The sequence below is a fragment of the Hippichthys cyanospilos genome, chromosome 21 (assembly GCF_059441005.1).
Source record: "Hippichthys cyanospilos isolate Australia breed blue-spotted pipefish chromosome 21, RoL_Hcya_1.0, whole genome shotgun sequence".
NCBI lineage: Eukaryota > Metazoa > Chordata > Actinopteri > Syngnathiformes > Syngnathidae > Hippichthys > Hippichthys cyanospilos.
Genome location: NC_142389.1, coordinates 10,757,473 through 10,781,383, shown reverse-complemented (window position 1 = coordinate 10,781,383; position 23,911 = coordinate 10,757,473). Strand labels below are relative to the sequence as shown.

General features: G+C 38.6%; 1 protein-coding gene across 2 annotated transcripts; it reads left to right on the top strand.

Moving 5' to 3' along the window:
- The first annotated feature begins 63 nt into the window (after positions 1-63).
- dennd3a (DENN/MADD domain containing 3a) lies at positions 64-22,995 on the top strand. Of its 2 annotated transcripts, none has more exons than XM_088405020.1 (30): positions 64-606; positions 3,305-3,398; positions 4,507-4,662; positions 4,735-4,867; positions 4,940-5,055; positions 5,347-5,477; positions 5,549-5,660; positions 5,752-5,871; positions 6,731-6,829; positions 6,919-7,038; positions 7,579-7,694; positions 7,760-7,915; positions 8,702-8,798; positions 8,893-8,996; positions 9,676-9,881; positions 9,956-10,115; positions 10,184-10,340; positions 10,939-11,155; positions 11,965-12,044; positions 12,452-12,631; positions 12,702-12,872; positions 12,998-13,127; positions 13,322-13,429; positions 14,906-15,003; positions 15,964-16,118; positions 16,766-16,832; positions 17,022-17,094; positions 17,172-17,290; positions 17,431-17,568; positions 21,659-22,995. In XM_088405020.1, the coding sequence occupies exons 2-30, from the start codon at positions 3,318-3,320 to the stop codon at positions 21,851-21,853; spliced, it is 3,795 nt and encodes a 1,264-aa protein (XP_088261146.1). In that variant the 5' UTR covers positions 64-606; positions 3,305-3,317; the 3' UTR covers positions 21,854-22,995. The 2 variants fall into 2 exon arrangements, with proteins under 2 accessions (XP_088261146.1, XP_088261144.1); XM_088405018.1 differs by having other exon boundaries at positions 4,732-4,867.
- The last annotated feature ends 916 nt before the right edge of the window (positions 22,996-23,911 follow it).

Sequence of the window (23,911 nt, the reverse complement as noted above, 5' to 3'; positions counted from 1 at the left end):
AAAAATAGAATAATTATTTCATGTACATATTTAAACACCTAAACTGTTCCCATCAACAAAAGTTTGAAAAGTCACAAAAAAAAAATATATTTTTTAATGCCGTATGTCGTAAGGCGGTGTTTACGACATACGTTTGTTGTGTGCAGATTGACCAAACTAGGGCGGGCACTCGGACCATGTCTCTCACCCAGTAGGCATGTTGCAATGAACCTTTGATGCTTTGGACAATGTTGTACAGTTTTTGTGATGGCATGCGAAGAGTAAGGACGTACATTTACATAGCAATGTGTGTTTTCTTCGTCTTGCTAAAATAAAGTAATTGTATACTTTTACAACAGGTGGCGCCATTACAACGTTCTGCTGTCCTTACATCCGGACACGAATTCTGAAGTTGTTTTAATGTTGAAACGACATCCCGGATGTATAGCTTACATCACAGGGAATTCACATTCACGCGGGCAAGCTTTTTTTTTTTTTTTTGAACGTTTGAGTCACTCTACTATTGCTATTCACACGGACGGCAAATTGAGCTGCCGTGTCCACGTCTTAATCGTGTTCGCCGAAATGTGGAATTAATAACTTCTCCGTGCAAATGTTTAATTGAAGGTAAGTGATTTATTTATTTATTTTACATCGTAACTAGGCGCAAGTCGTTTGCCAACTTTCCTGGCATTCACGACTGTTGCTTAATGCACTGTTGTTAATTTTTGCACTACATAGACAGAAATAAATGAATGAAACCATCTTGTGACAAGTCATCAATTCTAAACTTCAAGCGACATTGTGTTTATGTGCTTTATTTTATGTATACTTTAATATGTGCCTTTATGTTTTACAGTGTTCTTTTATGTTTACTGTAATACACATGGTATCGTTATGGCGTGTTTATTCTCCGCCTTCTTGGCCAGAACACGGGACCGCTGTCATTCAAAATTTTCTGCTAAATTGAAAGATTGAACTATAGATTGAAATAGGTGTTGAACGGTTTCAATGTATTTAATCATGAAAGACTTAAAACAGCAATAGAGTGAAACAGTGTAAAAATCATAATCACCATTAGATAGATAGATAGATAGATAGATAGATAGATAGATAGATAGAATGCAAACATATCTGAAAACACCACAAGACCATTACAAACGAGTCAGTCATTGAACGAAACATCTAAAAAATTAAAACCGTTTTTTAAATCTGCTTTTTTAAGTGTTCCATGTGGGACTTGAGCGTGTTTCCAGTGTTATTTCAGTTCTTTAAAACACCTGACTAGAAGATATGAGGCCAAACTTGTTTTGTTACTCCCACTATGCTCAGCTACTTTACTATTGGAGAAGTATTTGTGTATTGTTTTATTTAAATTAGAAGTCAGTTAAACCTAAATAAGTAAACATTAGCTCTGAATATGTTTATTAAGCTACCTCAAGTTCTGTAAATATAAACTTGCCTCACCATCTTGTGCTTTGCAAGGATCTAAAATTAAATCCCTAAATATTTAAGAATAATCTCTTCACATCCTTTGTTGACAATATTCAGGCAATTTTTTGACTAGTGTAAGAGTCATTGCAAAGATCCTAAACAGGAAAATGTGGTAACTTCCTTTAACCACAGAAAGTGTCTTCTTCATTGAAGTAAAATGAGGCACCAGAATTACTTTGATCCTAACAAAAAAAAAAAACATTTTGGCCATAATCCTCCAAAGAGGAAATTTTAAATGTTCCCCTTTAAGCTTCTCTCTTTGGTGTATGAATTTTTTTATCATTGTAGTCAGCACTTGATTTGCTACATGTGCAGGAGTAAGCTATTTACCACTACTTTCAGAATCACATCTGCATTTTGTTAAGGGTTTTTGTTTTCATGTCTCGTTCCCACAAACACTTGAACAAACCTTGCAGGGGGTCATTTAAGTGTGTGTTTCCATGACACACTCAGCTGGAGGCCGGGATGGTCTGAAAGAGAAACACTTTTTGAAGGTTAAGGGAAAGACAGATGAGGACAAAAAGAGGATTTGAGAAGAAAACAATAAAGAGCGCTAAATGAAACACCGATGTGTGTTAAAGTGGACTTTGCTTGTTGCTCTAACTAATTTCAGTCAGCTGTGTGACTAATATCGAAATGCCAAGCTTCATGGCACTGCACACAACGTCTAATGTTGATTTTTAAATGATGGGAAAAACTTAGAATTGGAGGGTGTTTCCAAACTTTTGATGATTACTGTATTAAGTGTTAAAAAAAAATAAAAGACTGACTGCTGTTGAACATAAAGACAATCTACTCGGATGCACACCTCAAACATTAAACCAGGTAAAGACCTTGTAAAACCACACACATTCAAAGGTACGGGTACTGTGTGTCAAGTGAGTATGGCAACCACAGTTGGAGAAATTAATACCTGCTTCTCACATGCTTATTTTGTATTTGTGTGTTTTCATTTTCATCCATTAGTTATATTGGGGGCGGCTCGGTGGCGCAGTGAATAGCACGTCCGCCTCACAGTTCAGAGGTCCCGGTTGAAATCCACCAGGCTCCGAGCCTTCCTGTGTGGAGTTTGCATGTTCTCCCCGAGCTCGCGTGGGTTCTCTCTCAGGGTGTCCCCCGCCTACTGCCCGAAGTCAGCTGAGATAAGCACCAGCAAGCCTGCGACCCCTGTGGGGATAAGCGGCTATAGAAAATGGATGGATGGATAGTTATATTGGTCTAACTGGTCTATTTCAAATAGTAGGGCGGGGCCAACTGGTTATTTTGATTTTTTTTTTTTTTTTCCGTTTTTGACTAACTTGTAACATGTATATACGCTTTAAAAAAGTAGTTACCACTTGTTGAAAGTTGATTTATATTGCATTTTTCTTTTATTAATGTTAAAAAGGATACAGTTGTTTGTATACTTATACAATTTTTATTGATAATAATCCTATTTAGAGTCTGCACTGTGAGTTGATAAAAACATTTGTTTTGGGTTTTTTTTTTTCCTGATGGGAGGGTTTTGCAAAAAATGATTGAGAAGCCATGGTCTAGACTCGAACTTGAGAGGCAATTTCCTGAAAATATCAACCCGAGACTAAAAATAATGTAAGTACGTGTATATTTCTATAAAAAATTTGGGTCATCACATCTTGGGAGTGCAATTGCTCTAGCTTTTACTTGGTCTGAGTTAGAGCCACTCATGCACACCCGTTACTGGAAACTAGAGTGAGTCATATTTTTAATAATCACACATGCACCATTCAAGGGAGGTCTGTGTGTGGTGGGTTACAGTGAACTTTGACTAAGTTATTGTGATGTCATTCCATGCTCCTTTTGTTGCTTTCAGTTTATGTGTTGCAATGGCGGAACTACCCTCTGGACTATTGGAGGCATGCGTGGTGGTTGGCGCCTCCAATGATAAGCTAAGAGATGCATACCAGGTACACATGGTTCAGGGCCAACTATTTTCGTCTTTACCTTAACTAGTGATTTAAACAAATTGAGATTATTTAATAAATTAATCTGATAATCACTTTTTGATGTAACCTTTCCAAGTTGTAAGAAAAAAAAACACTCAAACAAAGATGATTTCTTTTTTTTTTGGATACATTGTGTTATTGTGTTAGATCAAAAGAAATAGTTGTAATTTTACCTTCTGCTGTACTTGAGACTTAAGTGCTGGTTGCAAACTTTAGTTTTACATATTATTTATTCTTATTAATCGCCAACTAATTATAAAACAACATTAAAATAACACGCCTGTATCAGATTTGTTCAAATGTGTCACGCTCTTGAATTTAGTTTGCCAAAGAGCTTTGATATGGCATGCTACATTAGCATCTTTGTTGCTATGGTTTTCTGTGGCTGCAGTTGCAACCAGATGCTTTGTTAATGTGGTAGGCTAAACTTAATCTGCTTCTGTGATAAGCAAGCCCCTTTTTACAAAAAAATCACCGACCTTTATAAAGATGCCGTTGAGGCATTTTTTGTTTTGTTTTATCTCAAGTTAAATTTGCCATTCATTGGCCCAACAACTACATGCTCTTCCATTTTCACGTCTTCCTTCTGCTCATGTACTTGACCTTCCATCTACAACAGGAGCCTATTAGGTTATGCCAAACACAATGACAGCCAATCAGTGTCCACTTCAGGGTGTGATTGACTTATTTTCCAACTAACAATTCAAGCAAAAAAAGCCTGATGCACAAAAATGGATTTAAATAGCGTATCAAAAAACTTAAAATTCAAGAGTTTTATTTTCATATGCATTGTAACACTGCACAGTGACATTCTTATTCTTTTCACTTCCACGAGCAGACATAAATTCCACACAATAGAGCGAATAATAAAGTAGGTAATAATTCATATTAAAAAATACTGTAAATAAGTACCTGGGATTCAATGTGTAAATACTTCTTTGGCATTGAATGAGTTAAATGAAAAAATGTCTTTTTTTTCCCAGTGAATTTGTCCTTACCTGACATTAAGTTTTATGTTGTTAACTTTCCACTTGATAAATTTTAATAAATTCTCCATTTTTCTGATCAGCATCATCAACAAAATAGGTTTGTGGAGTTTCCTCTACTGGATGCAGAGGTACTGCAGGTCCATATCCCACCTTTTGTCTCCAAGGAGACCAATTCCAGTCATGTGATTGGTCCTTCCTTTAGTCGTGTGCAGCGGCGAAAAAGTTTCATCAAGAAGGTATTTTGTAATGTTGTACATTGTGGGAGCTTTTTAAAGAATGTGTCAACCTTGTGGCTGCTCTTCTAGAAGAGACGGGATCGCGCCGCAGACTCAACGCATAACGGAGAAACTGCCAATCATTCCGAGGTATCCTCAGCAACAGAAGACATCAGTGTTCCCAAAGATCTGGACCTCATCGCCTTGCCCCAGCTCTGTTTTCCTGGTACGCCTGTCTGATTCGTGACATGTCTTATTGAAAATCATCATATTTTCACTTGTTATTTCTGCTGGTCAGGTGGTCTTCAGTTGGCCAGTGAGCAGAGAGAAGATGCGTATCACTTCCTGGTATTTACCGACCTACTGGGGAACCGAACGCATGGAGTTGTTGCACAGTCCTACAGATCTGTACAGGTAGAGGCATTTTAACTCATTCAATCCCAAAGATATTTATTTATTTATAGGAATCAACTACATTTAGTATTATTCTTACATTTAGTACAGGGCATTTTAAAAACCTCCTTGAACCAAACACTTGAAAAAAAATGAAAGAAAGTACCTGCAATTGAATTTCTGGATTCTTAAAAAAAAAAAAAGTACTGTTAAATATATATATGTCTTTGGGATTGAATGTATGAAGATGAGTTTGTTTCATTTACAAGTGCTTTCCATGTCACGTTGTGACTTCTGATTGCTCTTGCCCAGTCCTATCAGGAAGCCTCCGTCCAGAACGGCCATCGGTGGATTTCGTCTAAATCTCGTCTTTTTACGCCCTTCGCTGTGTGCGTCATTTCCAAGTTCCCCTACTACAACGCCTTGAGGGATTGCTTGGCCAGGTAATATTTGGCACATTCCCATTTTTTAAAGGCCACCAATTCATGTGGAAATACAATTTCCATACTGTTAGTTTGCTCGTCCAGTTGCGGCCTGCAAGACAAGTCGACTTTGCGGAAACCTTGAAGGAGTTTTCTGCCAAATTGTCCCTCGTCCCTCTGCCCCCTCCTGGACAACTACACGTGGTCAGAAAACTTTCTCACATTTGAAATTTTTCTGACAAAAATAAGAGGGTCTTCACTTATTCACACGACTTAATCTATCTCTATGTGTCAGTCCTTTAGCCTCCGTCCCCTGCTGGTGGTTCTTCCATCCAGGGAGGACCCGGACGGCCCCATCATCGACGTGGACTTGCACCTGCCTTTGCTGTGTTTCTCACACACAACACTTCTCCAGGTAACACTCCCGGATGTTTGGCTTTCCTCTTTTATGCTCCGGTTGCTCAACAGGCAAAGTAGACCAACATGCATGAGTGTTTGTTTGCGCAAGTCTGCCCGAGGTTGAACTTTGACGTAGCACTCCCCGACAGGGAAAGCTAGCTAGCTGAACCGCTGTTTGACCAAGAATGCTGTACAGTGATACCTTTACCTACAAATGTCTCATTGTATGAAAAATTTGGGTTGCAAAATGCCTCTTCCAAAAAATATTGTCTGTTGTTACTAAGGAAAATTCGGGACATGAAAGGCGATCATTGTTGGTGTTTAATAATGGGACACAAGACACCAGCGCTCGTTTGAACAGGACCGTCAACAGTATAAGATGTCACCATAACCCATGATGCCTGCCCTTTGCTGCTGGAGCTGCTGATCCTAATATGTATTTGTTACAATTAATTAATTAATATGAACCCGTATGCTCAAAATGATCCAAAAATAAATATTATTGGTCCTGTGGACTTGTAAATGATACATAGATGACAAGAAATGTAAAATAAAAATGTACAAATAAAACAACCTAAACAAAGTTAGATTAGGCTTAGGAGCGATATCTTGTGGACTTGGAACATATTTGGCTATTTACATGTAAAAAGCGCTTCTGCTTACGAAAAATTTCTATTACAAAATGACTTACGGAACAAAATAATTTTGAAGGTTGAGGTGGAGCTGTATTCGTAACAAAATATTATAAATATACTGCTCGGTGCCAAAAAAAGGAGGAAACTTTCATTTATTTCAATTAACACACAAAGTAAATGTTCAAGCCTTTATTTGTGTCAATTTTTCTCGTTATGTTTTTTTCTTACTTTTATAATTAGATTTTGTCCTGCCTCCTCCAAGAACAACGACTGGTCTTCTTCTCATCTGACTGGGCCAGACTCACCCTGGTTGCCGAGTGTCTCTTGCTCTATTTGCAAGTCAGTAACAAAAGATCACCAGGCCAGCGACCTGTTTGGATTTGTTTCTCCTATCTCTTATTGTGCTCCTTTTCCCCCTTCCAACACAGCCTCTCACTTGGCAGCACCCTTACGTTCCCGTGCTGTCTCGAGGAATGCTGGACTTCCTGATGGCGCCCACGGCCTTCCTGATGGGTTGCCACATTAGTCATTTTGAAGAAGTGGCTGCGGTGAGGGCACAAATTTGTTATCCAAGGCGCATTTGAACTACAGTATATTGTGTCATATGTTTTTAAAAGACCTAGATCATGATATTGTTACACTTTACACAGTTAAATGCATGATTATGAATTACATTTGGAGAGATAACGTAGATCCCACTCACTGACACACATTCAACCTATGGGGTGACTGACTTTGAATGTCTGGCTGTTTGCTCCCAAACACACATATTCACAGTTTTGGTATTTTTGACAGTAAAACGTAACTAATAAATGAGACTCGTCCAAAATCTCTCCCCAACTTCAAAGCCAAAACGAAACTAAAAGTCGTGGATAAGGTCGGTGGGTATTTACTCTTGCATGGGGGATACAGGGGCGGTGTTGCGGAGGTACGGTGTGAGCGTGCAGAATAAGCAGGGAATGCATAGAAATGCATCAATGGCAGGAAAATAACACAAATCAGCATTGTAGCATGGTTTAAAGCTCCAAAAGGTTGACTTTTTATGACAGGGCCCCTTTAATATCGTATCATTGACTGTTTGAATCCAGGAAACAGAAGATCTCATTCTGGTGAATATTGACGATGGTATGATTCAGTCATCCTGGGCCGACGTCATCGACCTCGCCACAGTTCCTCTGACTGCCGCAGAGTGTTTTATTTCAAGGTAATAACATGAATGCTCATTTTGCTTGATCCTAAAATAACTTTTGTGTTTGGGTGCATTTTCAGAGCCGAGTCACTCCAGCTTCACTATGACTTGGAGTTGTGTCACCTGGGATCGGCCACTGATGTCGTCGCCCTGCAAGCGCAGCGGCGAGTGTGGCAGAGACGACTCAACAAGCAGATACAAAACATCTGTCTGGAGCTGCTGGTCAACATCTTCAGGCATGTGTGTACCCTATGCTCTGTTGTTTTAGGTTTGACACGAGTTCTTGAATTAATTTAATAGCTCAGGTCAAAAAATACTGCAAGCCTGTTTTTTGTAAGCCCTGAATATCTGCTTATTAGTGTACACGTCAGAAAAAATATGTCAAGCCAATCACAACAGCAACTTGACCGGTCTTTCTTCTGCAACGTTTGCTTCCGGCTCCCGATACAAACAGCATAACATCGTTCTGAACTCAATTCAAGAGCCAATTCAGGGTTCTAACAAACAACATAATTACACTGACATTGACATTTGGCATCTGGTGCCAGTGTTCACTTGTGGCATTGGCTCCATTATAGCTGCATATTGCATAAATTAGCAGCAAGGCAGCAGCATTCAAGTGCTCCATATAGACGTAAATGACTGCACTCTGTGACGCTGACAGACTGACACAGTTGCTGTTCTGACTGATCGCATTTTAGGAAACCATGATGAGTCAAAGGTGCTGTTTCAGTCGGCAAATTTGTCACATTGACCAAAATTTATAGGGAGAGATTTGCCAAACAACATGTTTTTACTGCGGAAACTAGTGTGCTGCTAAGCAGGTACATTGAGAAGAAATGTATTTTATTTTATTTATCTTAACAGTTGGTCATTCAAAATATTTAGTGGAAATACTTTCACCAAGCAAATATTATATTTTTATTTTTATCTGGATATTCAAGTGGAATTTTCTGTAGATATCTGAGTACTAAAACTACTTAGTATTCTTCTTAAAATGTCCATCACGTGTCTTCTATCAGAGGGGTCCAGGACTTTCTAAACCATGAGCACAGAGTTTTTAACAGTGAGGAGTTTTTACGGACCAGGGAGCCAGCCGACCAGCCCTTTTACAAAAAGGTGCACTATAAATTACACAAGCATGTCATAACATCTAATGCTACCGCTGACCCCTAACTCTTTTTTTTGTATTCTTTGTGTGTTCTGCTGCCAGGTTTTAGAGACTCACATATTTCACTCATTCCTGCGAGACAGGCTAAACAGGAAACAGGACAACTTCAGCCGCATGGAGCAGAACACGCGCAACCTCGCACATAGGTATGCTCTTTCGTGATTTGAACACCGTGAGACAATGTAAGGACAATAGCGAGGCAATTACAAACTATTTGCATACAATAATGGCTTCTTAGAGTCAACCGCAGGCACAGGAAATCTGCATCTGTCTTGCTTACCATTCAAAAATCCAATTTTAGCTTCCTATTGTGGAAAATGTTAAGTCAGTTGAGCTTTTTGTCAGCTTCCTGACTGTGGGTTGTAGATAATACCATATGGGTGGTGCCAACACGTACTTTTATTCCAGGGGTGGGGAGCTTTTTTTCCCCATCATGGGTGCATTTGAGTTGAAATTAAGTACTCAGACAACCTTACCAATTTGGTGACAATTTAACAATTGAAGCAAATATTTATTTGTTGATTATGTAATATGAGCATTTATGGGGTCGATGTTTAGTTTCTTAATAGCTCCTCTGATATATAGTTGTATTTACAAAAGCGTAATGAATGAAAATGTGCATAATGATACACAGGACCATTCAGACGTTTGGAAACACCCTGTAATAGCACTGCTTAATTGTTATTTTACATATATATTATTTATAAAACCTGTTGTATGAAATATACTTGGGCATATAACAAAGTGTATAAGTAATAACGAGTAGTTTTCATTTGAAATGCTCCTTTGTCACCACATTTGGCCGCAACTGTCACCATTCTGCAGGAATCGCGGCGTGACAGATTCGCCCCGGCGTCCGCCCATGTTAGAACTGTCCCGGAACGGCTACAACAGCTACGCCAGCCCGGACAACCGCCTGAGCAAGCGCCTGGGAGCCAGCATGCCCAACCTGGATCAGTCGGTCCACGAATCTCTCTCTGCCATCAGCCCCGTTCGGCCAGCTTCTCTCCGCAAGATGACCCCTGACATTGGTGTGTGCATCTTCAGACTGCAAAGTTGTCAGCTCAAAGTAACTGATGACTTGTCCTCTTTTATCCCTTTTCAGGGTTGAAGTTTCCGCAGAAAGCAGTGAAGGTTTTCCGCCTTCCCGAATTCCCCCCTCCTTTAGCATATCATTACGTCCAGAACTATTATTCGGAAATGGTTGCAAGCCTGGGGAAGGCTATGAACGCAACTTCCCCTGATGAATCAGCTTTGCTGGCAAGGTAACGAGGAAATATACAAAACTTAGTTAACTTGTTTAGGATTCTGTTGATTCACTCTTTTTGTGCAGGTATCATTACCTGCGTGGTTTGGTCAACACGGTGTCTAACAGACGTTTGGATGCTTTAGAGGACTTCCAGAGTCTTTATAAGACAGACTCCGACATCTTTCCTCTGCAGATGGTTAAATCTTTGGTAGACTCGCTGCCTGAAGCTGACCGTTTGCAGGTCTTCATTTTATCCAGAACTATTAATGTTGTGATTTTTTTCTTGTTCATTTATACCAATTCCTAATGCAAATACTGATTTTGCTTGGTCCTAAGGCACCAAAGTATAAGTAATTACTGTACAACACTCTTAATAATATAGTACTAATTCACTGTAATTAACAACCACTAATGTCAAAGATCCATTTGAGCTCATCTGGCATCGAATAAGTCAACTCATTCACTGTCAGTGACAAGTAACAAAGTCAAAAATAGAGTGAATGTAACCCTTGTGCAGTATTTTGACCATTTTTGGGTCATTTTCTTCCACATAATTTTCGCAATATTTTAGCTAGGGGGTGACACACTCCTGGTAGTGTAAGTGGTTATGCCATGTTGAACTTGGACATGTTGTGACCATCTGGGTGAAATTTCAGCTCCCTAGTGTCTTCTCTCAATGACTTCCCTTTGATGTAAAACACCTTTGATGTAAAGATCAAATGATTGGACAAAATATCATACAAGGGTCAAAATGGGCTGGCAGTGATCGACGTAACATTCACTTGTAATGCTCCACTTTTGAATAATAATAATAAAAAGCATCTGTTAATTAATCGCAGGCAGACAGGCGTCCAGAACTAAAGCGCCTCATCACCCGCCTCAAATGGGACCAGGAGCGCGAGCGACACGACAGCAAGCAGGAGGAGGGCACTGTCAAACACTTCCAGCTGCCAAAAAAATACATGCAGCTGGATGAGTTTGTTAAGTGTGTCCAGGAATCTGGGATTGTAAAAGATCAGGGGACCATTTACCGGCTTTTTGAGGCTCTAACTGTTGGTAGGTACAACATAAAAGATCTTATTTGTCTCATTCATCTACACTACTCAATTATATTTGTCTTAGTTCACACATGTTGTTTACAGACCAACCAACATGAAAGTGTTAACTAGTTATCCCAGAAAAAAAAAAAATTGCTAACTTAAACAGCGGCCACCATTTGGGATTACTTGTGCTAAAAAATCTCGTAAAAGCTCTCAAGGAGTTACTACTCTAACATACTTTCCAAGGTTAATAATTAACTAGCATTTTTCAATAAAGGGAGACTACGCAGGATCTACAGATTTCAATATCCACTCCCATGATGTATAATGTTCATATCTGTAATTACAGATTCTCGTGTCCACTTCAAGGGAATGGTTCTCTTTATTTACTTTATGCTACATACTGTAAAAAATCCTCAGGCGTGTTATTTTGCATCGTAAAGAGCTGCCGCTGTGACCTGACGACATTCCTGTGAGTGATTAGAGTAAGGCGAGAATGAGAGATAAGACAACCTGGAGACGGTAAATATTATTCTAGCAGTGGGTGAGCCAGAAACATGGCTGGAGTTCTTTCATTCTTTTTCTTTGTGCTGGGTTTGTTTAGATGGCCCATTACGTTGCGATTGATTGCTTTTTGTCATGTAATTTATCCTTGGGTTGTCACCTGCAGCTTTCTTGGATAGAAATGGCTCCACTGACTTTTTTTTAAATAGATTTTTATAATGTAGATGAAGCAGTTTTGTTTCTGTGATTCGTTCTTAAAACAAAAATAAAGATTTATTATTATTTATTTATAAAGATTTATGTTTCTGTTGTTCATTTCAGGTCATCAGAAGCAGGTTGGGCCTGACTTATTTCGCGTTTTCTACACCATTTGGAAAGAAACTGAGGCTGAGGCACAGGAGGTTTGTATCCATGACTTTTCATTTGTGAAGACTAGTTCTTAGTTATCTTAACAAATGGTATTTCTTTAGTTTAACAACAACAACAAATGATAACTAGGTACAGAGAGGTCAGTGTTGCAAATATAACATTTTTAACAAATATGTTATATTTATTATCTTTTTCAATACTGCTTATAGGCAGCTTCTTAAAGATTGGTTGTTTCATTTTACATCTGATGTGGGAATGCACTCCAGGCTACTTTTCTACATACTCAATTTTCCATTTTAAGCCACCTTTAATCATTCATTGCCATTGACAGTTATAGAAGTCCCCTTTTACCAATGAATGAGTGAAATAATATTAAGAATGTACAAACTCCAGGTGCTGCAGCGAAAGTGTAATGTTTTTTTTTTTAATTTTATTTCAGGTTTGTTTACCTGCAAATGTGTTGGAGCACATTGAACCCAGTGAGTGTGTCTTCAAGCTGTCCTCCTCGGTCAAAACGAGCCGCGGCGTGGGCAAGATCGTCATGACGCAGCGGCGGCTTTTTCTGCTCACCCACGGGCGGCCCGGCTACGTGGAGGTGGCACAGTACAGGGATTTGGAGGTAAAAGATGAATAGTGACAACCAAGTAACAACACTCCTCATGCTTCGCTTCTTCTGATTTTCCCAATAGGAGGTAAAAGTATCCTCAGCTCCTTTCTTGCTCCTGCGAATCCCCAGCTTGAAGCTGCGTGTGCGGGGCAGGAAGGAGACCTTTGAGGCCAATTTGAAGACTGAGACAGAACTCTGGAACCTGATGGTCAAAGAAATGTGGGCTGGCCGCGAAATGGCCGACCAGCATAAGGTAATGCCAAATGAGAGTGTATGCATGCGCTATAACAAACAGACGGAGGTTTCCCTTTGTGATATTGAATTGAAAAGTCTCCACACCCCTTTCCAAATTCAAATTCAGTGGTGGTTTGTTTCTAGGACCCCCAGTACATGCAGCAGGCCCTGACCAATGCCTTGCTCATGGACGCAGTAGTGGGCAGCCTTCAGAGTAGCAAGGCCACATATGCCGCCTCCAAGCTGGCTCACTTTGACCGCATCAAGATGGAAGGTAGAACAAAAACAACATATGATCATGGTCAAAAAGAAAACATTTTTATAAAAGCAAATTATGAACACTATTCGATTACAGTTTGAGCTATTGTTTTGTCTTCAAACTGTACAACACCGAACACCCAATCAAGATTTGCACTGGTTTGTTTATTCTTTTCTTTTTTTTCGATGCACTGCTTTGTGTGCCTCCAGTGCCGATGATGGTTCCCAGGACGACCGCTGAGACACTCAAGCACAAGATTAACCCTTCGCTGGAACTCGCTGCGCCTCGTGCCATTGATGTTCTTCTCTACACGCCAGGTAACCTGACACAAATCGTTTCTGACCTTTGTCATCACGTCACATGTACGTAGACACTCCCCCATCGCTGACTGTGTCACTGTAAAGTTCTTTAGTTTGTCATAAAGATATCAATAAACACTCTCATCTCTTTGGCTGTCCTCAACACATCGATACAGTACAATATATAGTACATACAAACGTTGCAACCTGCTGTATGTAGCAAGCCTTGTTAGCTTAGCTTAGTTTAGCTTAAGTGGCTAAGCTTACTAGTACCACGGTAGAGGCTGACATTATTGTGGACAATGCAGTAAGGTAAATAAAAAAAAAAAAAAAAAAAAACACTGATAGATGCACATTACTTTGTAGCATTTTTTCCATAGTTGTACCAACTAACGTTAGCCAAAAACATTGACCCGCAAAATGGGAGTGCTACTATGCTATTCGTTCCCAGCAGGATGGTTTGAGACAGGATTTTTTTTTTTTTTCCCCCCAAAGAAACACAATCATTAGACATTCTGAGGCTCACACAAACCTACGAATATTTTCCCCCCAAAAGAAACACGAGGCTGGGTGGATTTTTTTTTCTCTACAAATATAGAATGTTGTAAATAATATATTTTGGTGTGGGTCTAATTGCCCTTTTTTGTATAACCAATATAAGTTTGAAATTATATTTAATGCAAAAATAATATTAAGACATGAATGTTGTTATCTTGCCTCCCTCTCTTTTTGTGCTGTTTCAAATGTTTTTCATTTACAAAGACCAAAAATGAGCAGGTCACAATGCACTAAGGAAAAATTATATTTCAGTGTAAAAGAAAAAGCAAAAATAGCAAGACGGCTATGTGAATACTTGAGGATGTTGTTTAGTGGACATGTGGTGCCACTTAAGACATCCTTTGGTGACAGGCTGACTCGGTTCTCCTTGTCGCCTCTTTGCCATCTGTGTGGGTGAAAAGAACAAACGTGACCATTCAGACCATGGACGTCAGCCACTCCACTCTCCTTTGAATGTAGGTCACGGAGTTGAATTCCTGGCGCTCGGCCACAATGCTCCCTGTCAGCTAGTTTCTTTTCGCTCCCTCCGATGTTGTGCCTCCTTCTCCATGTTCTCATTTCTGTCTCCACCTTGTTTTTAAAAATAAACACCGCTTGGCTCTGCAGTCCGACCGTTAGCCGAGGCAGGGTGGGGTTGCACTTCAGTATTTTCATTTGTTCCTCAAGATGGACATTTTTTAAATCCAAACATGATTTGGTCAGTCTGTGGTAGGGTTTCACGCTCCTTATTTGTTATATAAAACAAAAACTCCCTTAGGGTTATGAATCCCAAACTCTTAGACCACCTGTTAATCATTTCTTCTGTGTGCAAAATTGTCATTGTGACCAATTATAAAAGGAGGGTTGACTTAATCATAACTTCATTTATAAACCTTGATCCTTGTTGGTTACTCATTGGTGATAAAAGTATGGCCAAATAACTTGTGTTTGTTTCAGGTCAGCTGTGGGTGTCTGTGAGCGGGGGCAAGGTGATGGTGTTTGACGCCTCCAGCTGGTCCTTGACGCACACTTGTCAAGTGGGCAACGCAAGACTGGTAAAATAGCACTAAAACAAAACTAAGGTGGCCCCGGAATACTATCTATACAAAATTTCTCAACCGTGTAGAAAAACACTGATCAACCCTGAAAACGTGTTTTCAAACGGTAAATCAAAAGGAATGTCCACATGACAAATTGTTAATGTTGTTTGGCCTCTATCTGTACAGAGTATACCCAACGGCCTTGTGTTACCGAGCAGACTAGGGCCGTTAAACAGCCACACGCATGCCACTGACATCAGCCACGCATAAACAAGTTTTCCTCCCAATTAACTTTGGCTCTTTTGTTTTGCTCTCTCATAAACGTATTTTACACGTCCACCGTGTCTGTTTCTTTAGTAAGCCGTCTCGCTGACCTTCAGTCACAAGAAATGCATTACCTCAGCTTGTTCCCGTGCGCACGCAGTCACATTTGCATGACACCTCATTGAACTTGTGTTTCAATTGAGTTATTTCGTATTCCCCTAGAGTTCAAACTTACTCATCTTTTATGTTATGGGTAAAATTAACGCATGTAATTAAAAAACGACAATATTGAAATGTTGCATGTTGTTTTTTGCACGAAACTTTTTGAATGAAATTAGCATTGGAGCTAATAAAATAATAAGACTGATAAGAGTCATTGGAAAATGTATTTATTTGGAATATTTATTTACATATGCACCCCCTTCAAATCTGGAACGAAAACCCACCTATTTCAAATTGTTCATTCCATCTGATTTAAGATAGCCCAAAAAATCTCCATAGCATTTGTTTAATCTCTGTAAATACTTAAAATACTCATATCATTTTACTTGAAAGTAGGCTTTTGTTTACCGTGTTAAACGTTCGTTGCCTTGTCGTTCTGTAGTTGCAATTTGGAACATGATTGCCATCTAGTGGAAAGATATAGAAGCACAACTTGCACTGCTGTTTGTAGTCTTGAGTCTCATCATTTCCTTCATTGTTTTGGTGCAGAACTGTATGCTGGCCGTAGACAAAGACCAAGTGTGGATGGGCTCAGACGATTCTGTCATTTACATCATCAGCATGGTGGCCATGGTTTGCAACAGGCAGCTTACAGATCACAGGTCCGAGGTGACCGGACTCGCTCTTGACACGGACAAATACAGGTGAAAAAAGGCGGTCAATGCAGTATTTTTGGAAAATTGTTTCAAATACAAAGATATGATGGGTAAAACAAAATATATCACAGTGACCACATAGTATATTTTAAATCATTAAATCCAATCCTAAAATTGGAACATAGTGTGTACTGATTTGTAAGGTAAATATGTTTCATAGGTTCTCATTTGGTGGAGTTCAGGGGATGATAGTGCCCGCATCATAATTTCTTCCTAAGTAGAATCTCAATGATGCATTGATTAATGCCCCCACCTTTTTTTTGTCTAAAGGATGCTCCAAAGGTTGTCAAAGCTATTGAGGTGATGATAATTATGAGCACAGTGTATATTACTCTATTAGGTGTCATGCATTTGTTTTACTCAGTCACCTGTGACCTTATTTTGTGGCTGTTACCCCAATAGAGTGCAAACCAATTTCTTAATTTGAATGTACCCCTATTAACCAATTCACACATGATCTGATAATGTTTTACAGAGGGGTAATTCCCTTAATGTTTAATTTATATAAATAAACGAGCTGGATCAATTGCAGATCGGATTTTCCTGCGTTTAATCATCAAACAGTATTTACCCCTACCATTTGATTTTTTTTCATACATTTTTGCCCATAATGACATCATGTTATTTTCTTTCAGTCAGAAGGTGGCTTACTCCTGCAGTGCAGATGGAACCATCATGGCGTGGGATGTTTCCACATTGCAGGTCAAGTTTATTCCAGAAACTGTTAAAGTGTCCTTTTCAGCCTTGGCTTTCTTTACTTTCACGTGGAACATTTTTCAATAAGAATTACTACTGCCTAGCTTTTTTTTTTTTTTTTTTTTTTAAATATTAGAGACCCCCTATAATGAAAAAAAATCCCAACACAACACATTTTCCATGTCAACCCTTCAGGTGAAGAAGAACTTTCGCCTCTCCTGTGACCACTTGCACTCAGTGTATAGCAGCAACGTAACCCTCTGGTGCTGTAAGTGTGTTACTTGCCTTGATACATTCCCGCCAAAGCAATACATTCAATTGTATATTTTTTCCTATTTCTTCCAGGTTCTAGGGACAGTATCATGGAAGTTTGGAGGAACGGCTCTTTAAAGCATCGGCTGAACCTGCCCGAGCAACACAAAGGCTCTGCAGCTACGTTCAGTGCTGTGCTGTTGTTACCTGAGGTAACACACACACACACACACACACACACACACACACATACATTTGTACACTAAGAGCAAGAAAGGACTTTTCAAGTTGTCCAGATTGCCAGTAAATTTTCCTCATCGGATATATTATGAAGTCAACATATGTGTGTCAGAGGGAGGAGGTGTGGAGCATATGCGTTGATTCTGGAGACGTCTGCATTTGGCACACAAAAGATGCATCAAGGCCCTACCACCGGGTGGCGCTACACGACTGCACTGGATGCCACTGCATGATTAAAGTGAAAAACCAGGTGAACACACATATGATATCTACACTATGTTCAAAATAATTATGCTTCTTAGATTTTTTTTTTTTTTTTGCATGTGGTGGTTACCCATGTCTGTTCAGATATCACACATTCACACCATTAAGCAGAAATATAGATTAAATCATAAAAACAGAATGGAAGAAAACCAACAAGAAAAGTGGTAAGAACTTAGCGGTAGGGCTGCACAATTCTGGCCAATTCAAGATTATTTTGGTCAATATTGAAATCTCGATACATCATGTTCAGTCAAACATGTCTATTTATTGCCTTTGTTTTATACTAGCAGTATACAAGGCTTCAAGGCTTGGTACTTACAAATAATAAGAATAAAGTAAAATAAATAAATAATGATTAAAAACAAATTCACCCAAGACATGGCAAAAAATTGGCAGACTGGGCAACACCGCTAACTTACTTGTTTGAGTGCAAACCAATGAATTAGAACCAAGCACGTTAAGTATTTTTAACAAATTTTAATCACTTAGCAGTCAAAATTTTCATATTCGGTCATTTCAAACCGAATTTCTTCCCAATTTTTTGCCAATCAAATTTTTCAAAATGGGTCTCAATTGACAGCTAGCACTATATATATTAAAGTGAGAAACTCTACGCCATTTCACACTGGTAAAGCAGAAGCTTTTGTCATGCAAACATGGGAAACATTGCCCCCTGGTGGTAGGATGACAAAGTGCTTGATTTGACATGAAGTGTTGGCTTTTTAAATGTAGATAAAGACGAGGATCCGCTTAATTAATCGTGGCAACCAATATCGTGATCATGATTAAAATTCCATCAATTGTGCAGCCTAACTTAGCTGTTAGGGCAGATTTGGACGGTTTAAAATCATGGTATAACATCAAAACGGTTATGCTTTAACGGGACCATTTGTGAGGCAAGTATTATTTATCTCATACCCTGACCTCAACCCCATTGAGAGGTTCGGGCGAATCTATTGAGGACTGTTAACATCTGCCGTGAAAAATGTTTGGTGGTTGTGATCATCTCTGTGGTTCTCAAATAGAGGTACCTTACAGCCAGTGGCGGTCCGTGACTTTCACGTGTACGCCTTCTGTGATGTCAGACTCTCGAAAAATAGCTTGTGCACACGTAAGCATTACTGGGCTACACAGGCTATTTTCCGGCGCTTTTAAACATCAAAAAACTAGCATCAGTAATTAAAACTTGTCATTGTACGTGATGGTGCCAAACTTTAAAAAAAAAAATTTTTATAACAATTTAAAATAAATATTCACAAAATGAAGTCCAAATTACAAATCACAGTTTGATATAAGAACATCATTTTATTTCTTTACTGTTAATTGAATATGAACGGAATAAAATAACACAAACATATTAAAAATGAAACAATAAATAAAGAAAAGGCTTGCACTGACCAAAACAAACGGCGGTCACAATAGATCAGTCTTTTCAATATCTCCTGACTTTTCTTGACCTCTTCTTGCTCTCTTTCTCTTGGCACTGAGATGTACAGTGTATCCACTCCGGTGTTTCCAAAAGTTTTTTAAAAGCATCGTAGCGCATTGAGGAGCTCTCTTTACCTTCGAACTGAGCTGTACAATACTGTATGTTGAGCATTGCAACATCTTCCTGCAGTGAGCATCCACTCGCGTGAGGCCTCTAGATAGCATTCTTATGACTCGGTTGGCTATTACAGCTGTCTATGAAGTTATACGGGCTGCTCACGTATCCGTCTGCGCTTGTGGAGAGGCCCGCAACTGTCAAAGCAAATGCCCTAGCGCCTCTGGGAGCAGGCAGATTACATACAGCCCGGGGACACAAGTAAGCGAATTCTAATTGGCTAAAAAATGCAACTTAAAACTACAACACGAGGAGGAGCGTAACCACAGAGATATAATATGACATGAAAAGAATAGAATAGGGAGAATAATTTTATGAATTAGAAAAATAAATATTTTGTAAAAATGAATTTAAAATGAAATTGACTTTCATTATAGTTATTATAATTATTATAGTTTATTATATTTATGATAATGATGTCAGGCCAGCAGGGAAGGCCTTGCTGGCCCTGGTGGCCCATTACTGCCAACAGCACTTCGGGGGTTTGTGAGATTTTCACAGATTTTCTGCAGGTTTCATCAAATTTCTAATTTCTAATTTAAAACGTTATAATGGTGTAAAAGAAACAGTTTTTTTTTTCTTTTTCAATAACTCATTCAATCCCGGAAAAGTATTTTTACATGTTTTATTTTCATGCATTTGACTAAACAAAGGTCTAAAAAGTTTATCACTAAGGTATTTGATTACTTTATTAATTAGGTAACTAAATTAATTGATTACATACTACACTATAAGTAAGCACTAAAGTAAACGACGATGCAATAAACTGTTTAAACAATTGAGTACTTTAAGCAATCAAATTAGTAAAGTTATGTATCAATTAAAGCAATCAAGTTGTAAAAAAATTGATTACTTTCGGCAATCAGGTACTAAAGTAATCTATTACTTTAGACAACCAAGTCCTAAAGTAATAGATTACTTCATGCAGTTGACTAAATAACTAAAGCATTTTTATGTACTTAGGTGCTAAAGGAAATAAATTATTTATGTACACAAGTGCGAAATTAAGTTCCCACATGTAGTCCTTTAGTACCTAAAGTAATCATTTACTAAACCTAAGGTAATAGATTGCTTCAGTATCATAGAACGTGAAGTCGTCATTTTTGCAATTTCTTACCTAAAGAAATTAATTACTTTATTCCTTGATTTCCAAACGTAATTAATTAAATTTAGTACTTAATCACCTTAAGTAATTGATTACTTTAGTGCTGAATTTATGTAAACACACAAAAAAAAAATGCGATCACAATATTGGCTGCCACGATTTTATAAGCTGATCCTCGGCGATCTTAACATTTAAAAAGCCAGATAACTACTATGTCAAATCAAGCACTTAGTCATCTTACCACCAGGGGGCAGTGTTTACCACATGTTTGCATGACAAAAGCCTTTGCTTTCGCACCCTAATACAGTGGACCCCCGTGTTACAACGTCCCTGACTTATGTTATTTTCATGTTGCGATGTGAAATACTGAGTTTTTTCATCTCCTCTTGATGACATTTTCCCGGTTATGCGACCAAAACAAATGTCATGACCCTAGGGGCTTGGCTGTATTTGTGTTGTTTTGCCTCCATCTGCTGGTGTGTTTAGGGAATTGCACATATTTACGATTCCCGTCCAACTGCTTCCATGCAACGCGTGACTACAATGCTGGTCTGCTATTGGTCGGCGTCTCCTTACGGATATGCTGGTCTGCTATTAGTCGGCCTCACTTGTTTAAAATGGCAGAATGGTAAAGCTTTGTTCGATTGTGATTGGTTACAATTCTGTATTTATAGTGCATTTTACTGCTTAATTTAAAGTTGAAAGGGTTAGCCATGGGTCCCAAGATTGCTAGTGATGTTAAATAGAGAAGTAAGGAGATGATTTATAAAGAAACGAAGCTGGAGATAATCAAGAAATACGAAGCTAGCCTAGCCTAGGCTACCTTTGCTAGGGAATATGGGCATAACAAGCGCCACACAAAGGTAAATAATATATTTTTTATAATAATATTTTTTATTTATGATGTTTTATGATTGTATACATGTATATTATATATACGTAGCACTTACTATACTATTTTCGTACCAATTTTTAATATTTATGTACCATTTTGATGTTTTTACCTGGGGTGCTAAACGCATTAGCTATTTAACATAGGTTTGGATTTCCTGTCATACGGCAAATTCGCCTTTCGCCCACAACCTCGGAACGGATTAATAATGGATCTCGTAACACGGGGGCCCACTGTGTGTGTGTGTGTGTGCGCGTGTGTGTGTGTGTGTGTGTGTGTGTGTGTGTGTGTGTGTGTGTGTGTGTATATATATATATATATATATATATATATATATATATATATATATATATATATATATATATATATACTGTATGTATGTGTGTCATCTCTTTGGTTGAGTTATGAGGAAATTAATTCTAACAATTTAGCAATAAGTTGGTATATGTTTCAAAATGGTTGACTTCTCTCGGTAGGTGTGGGTCGGCGGAGTGGGCCGCTCCTCCACCAAAGGGAAGGTCTACATAGTAGATATGGACCGCCGGCAGGTCCTCAAGGAACTCCACGGCCACAGCGACAAGGTGACGGCGCTGTGCTCTGCAGAGGACCGCTACGTCCTCAGCGGCGCCGCAAAGCACGATGGGAAAATCGCCATCTGGAAGGTGGAGTAGGAAGCGTTTACAACAAACGTGCGACTGCTTCACTTGAGCACACGTGGGAAGGGAAAATGGAGACTGATGCAGGAAAGCAGTTTTGTTGTCTGCCTTAAACCCCAAGTATTAACTGCAAGTGTTATTTGGAGCCTTCTTTAAGCCAACCTGGCCTCCAGCTGTGAATACTTTCAGTTTATTGGGACTTTTTATTCTGCTTGGGAATTTTGCATCAATAATACCTCTTTGGGGAAGTGGTCATAAAAGATGGTAAAAGACAATATAACCCTTGCTTGAACCCAGTTACATAAGTTATGTGCCATAATATTTCACTTTATTGCTGTCTATAAAAAAAGAGGCATGTTTCCAAACTTTATATTGCTACTTTATATACAGTAAACTACACGGGGATGAAATCAGGTCAGCGACTTTCGACATTGTCAGGTAGAATCTGAGTCATGCACTCATTCAAAAGAAGGCATTTTTCAGTCCTATCTGGTTTTTATATAATAGAATTAGCACATTGAGTCGGTTTAGCAATTTTACAGCTTTAGAGGCAGTATCAGAGCTGAATTCGAGGCTTCTAAAAGCAGGCATTTATCTAACTTTTTCCACTTTTGCTATTCTGTGCACAACATGCAGGGACAAAAAAAATTGACCTGGACACTTTTTCTTTTTTTTTTCTTTTTACAAATACTCAGCTTTCAGATTTACCTCATTACTCAATAAAAGGAACTAACATGAATGGGATGAACAAAATTGACCCCACAGAGGTCACGTCAGGATCAAATGAGTTTTCTGTAAAACGTAAAGTTGTATGCGCTTGGATGTGGCGCTCTCAAGGCATGTATGCAAGTTTTCTCACCTGATTTTTTTTTTTTTTACCTACTTATATAAACCAAATACAAACATGCAAATTAAATACCTGTAAGGTAATGAGATGCCGCACACATATTTATATCTCACTATTTAATCTGTACTGTAAATTCATAGGCATTTTTCATGTTTTTGTACATTTTATTTTTATTAGCAATATGATGGAACTTTCTTTTGCAAAGTAAGAAATGTAACACATTTTACTGTGGTTAGTTTCTCAATTTGAAGTTGTATGAAAGTGTACAAAACACTTAATATTTTTTATCAGTAAACACAATGTGTGTGTATTTTGTTCCTTGTACATCATGGCCACTTGCTACTTTTGACCATAAGAGGGTGCTGTTGTTAACGCTTACAAGTGGTAACAAAAAAAAAAAAAGAGACTGATTAGGAAAACACTGGATTGGATACTTTCCAGACAACTTTGTCCTTGACTGGCTGTTCTCGGTATGTTTTTTTTGTTTTTGTTTTTGTTTTTTTACAATATGTCAAAATTTAGTAATGTTCTTTTTAAATTCACCTTTCAAAATTGATTCACATATTACCCCCCAATGAGTCACTTCACCTATGCAGTTGCTGAATACTTTTAAGCAAGTGCTGTTTGGCATTGTCAAAATTTTCAACAAAGAGGCAGCTCTGCTTACATTTACACAGGTGTCAAGCTCCAGTCCTCGAGGGCAGATATCCTGCACTTTTTCCGGTTTTCTCAACCCACCCAACAAACGCGATTCAAATAATTAGCTTATTAGCAAAGCTCTGCAGGAGCTTGAAGACCATGCAAATCATATGAACCAGGTGTGTTTGAGGGAGAAGTTTCTAAAACATCAAGGACACCGGCCCTCCAGGACTGGAGTTCGACATCAGTTTAAAATGTAAGCAGAGCTGCCTCAAGTTTTGTAGGATGCACATATTAGTTTCAGTTCACGGTGTTAAATTTCTGAAGTTGTCAAGATAATTGAAGTCGGTTTAGCTGTGCTTGTCGATATGTCTGCTGCAGGCAACACATACACAGATGTTTTCACCATTTGAAAAGTGTATCAAAAACAGCTGTAATTGTAGTGAGCAGAATATTCTGATCATTAATCAGAATATGAAAGAACCTATATGTATGTGTGTGTGTATATATATATATATATATATATATATATATATATATATATATATATATATATACAGTATATGTATATATATAGAGAGAGAGAT

Excerpts from the sequence above, each read along its gene's own strand:
- dennd3a (XM_088405018.1), top strand. The coding sequence starts at position 3,318 with ATGGCGGAACTACCCTCTGGACTATTGGAGGCATGCGTGGTGGTTGGC. Across the intron at positions 5,478-5,548 it reads TTGAGGGATTGCTTGGCCAG|TTTGCTCGTCCAGTTGCGGC; the intron begins GTAATATTTGGC and ends CCATACTGTTAG. Across the intron at positions 6,830-6,918 it reads GTCTCTTGCTCTATTTGCAA|CCTCTCACTTGGCAGCACCC; the intron begins GTCAGTAACAAA and ends CTTCCAACACAG.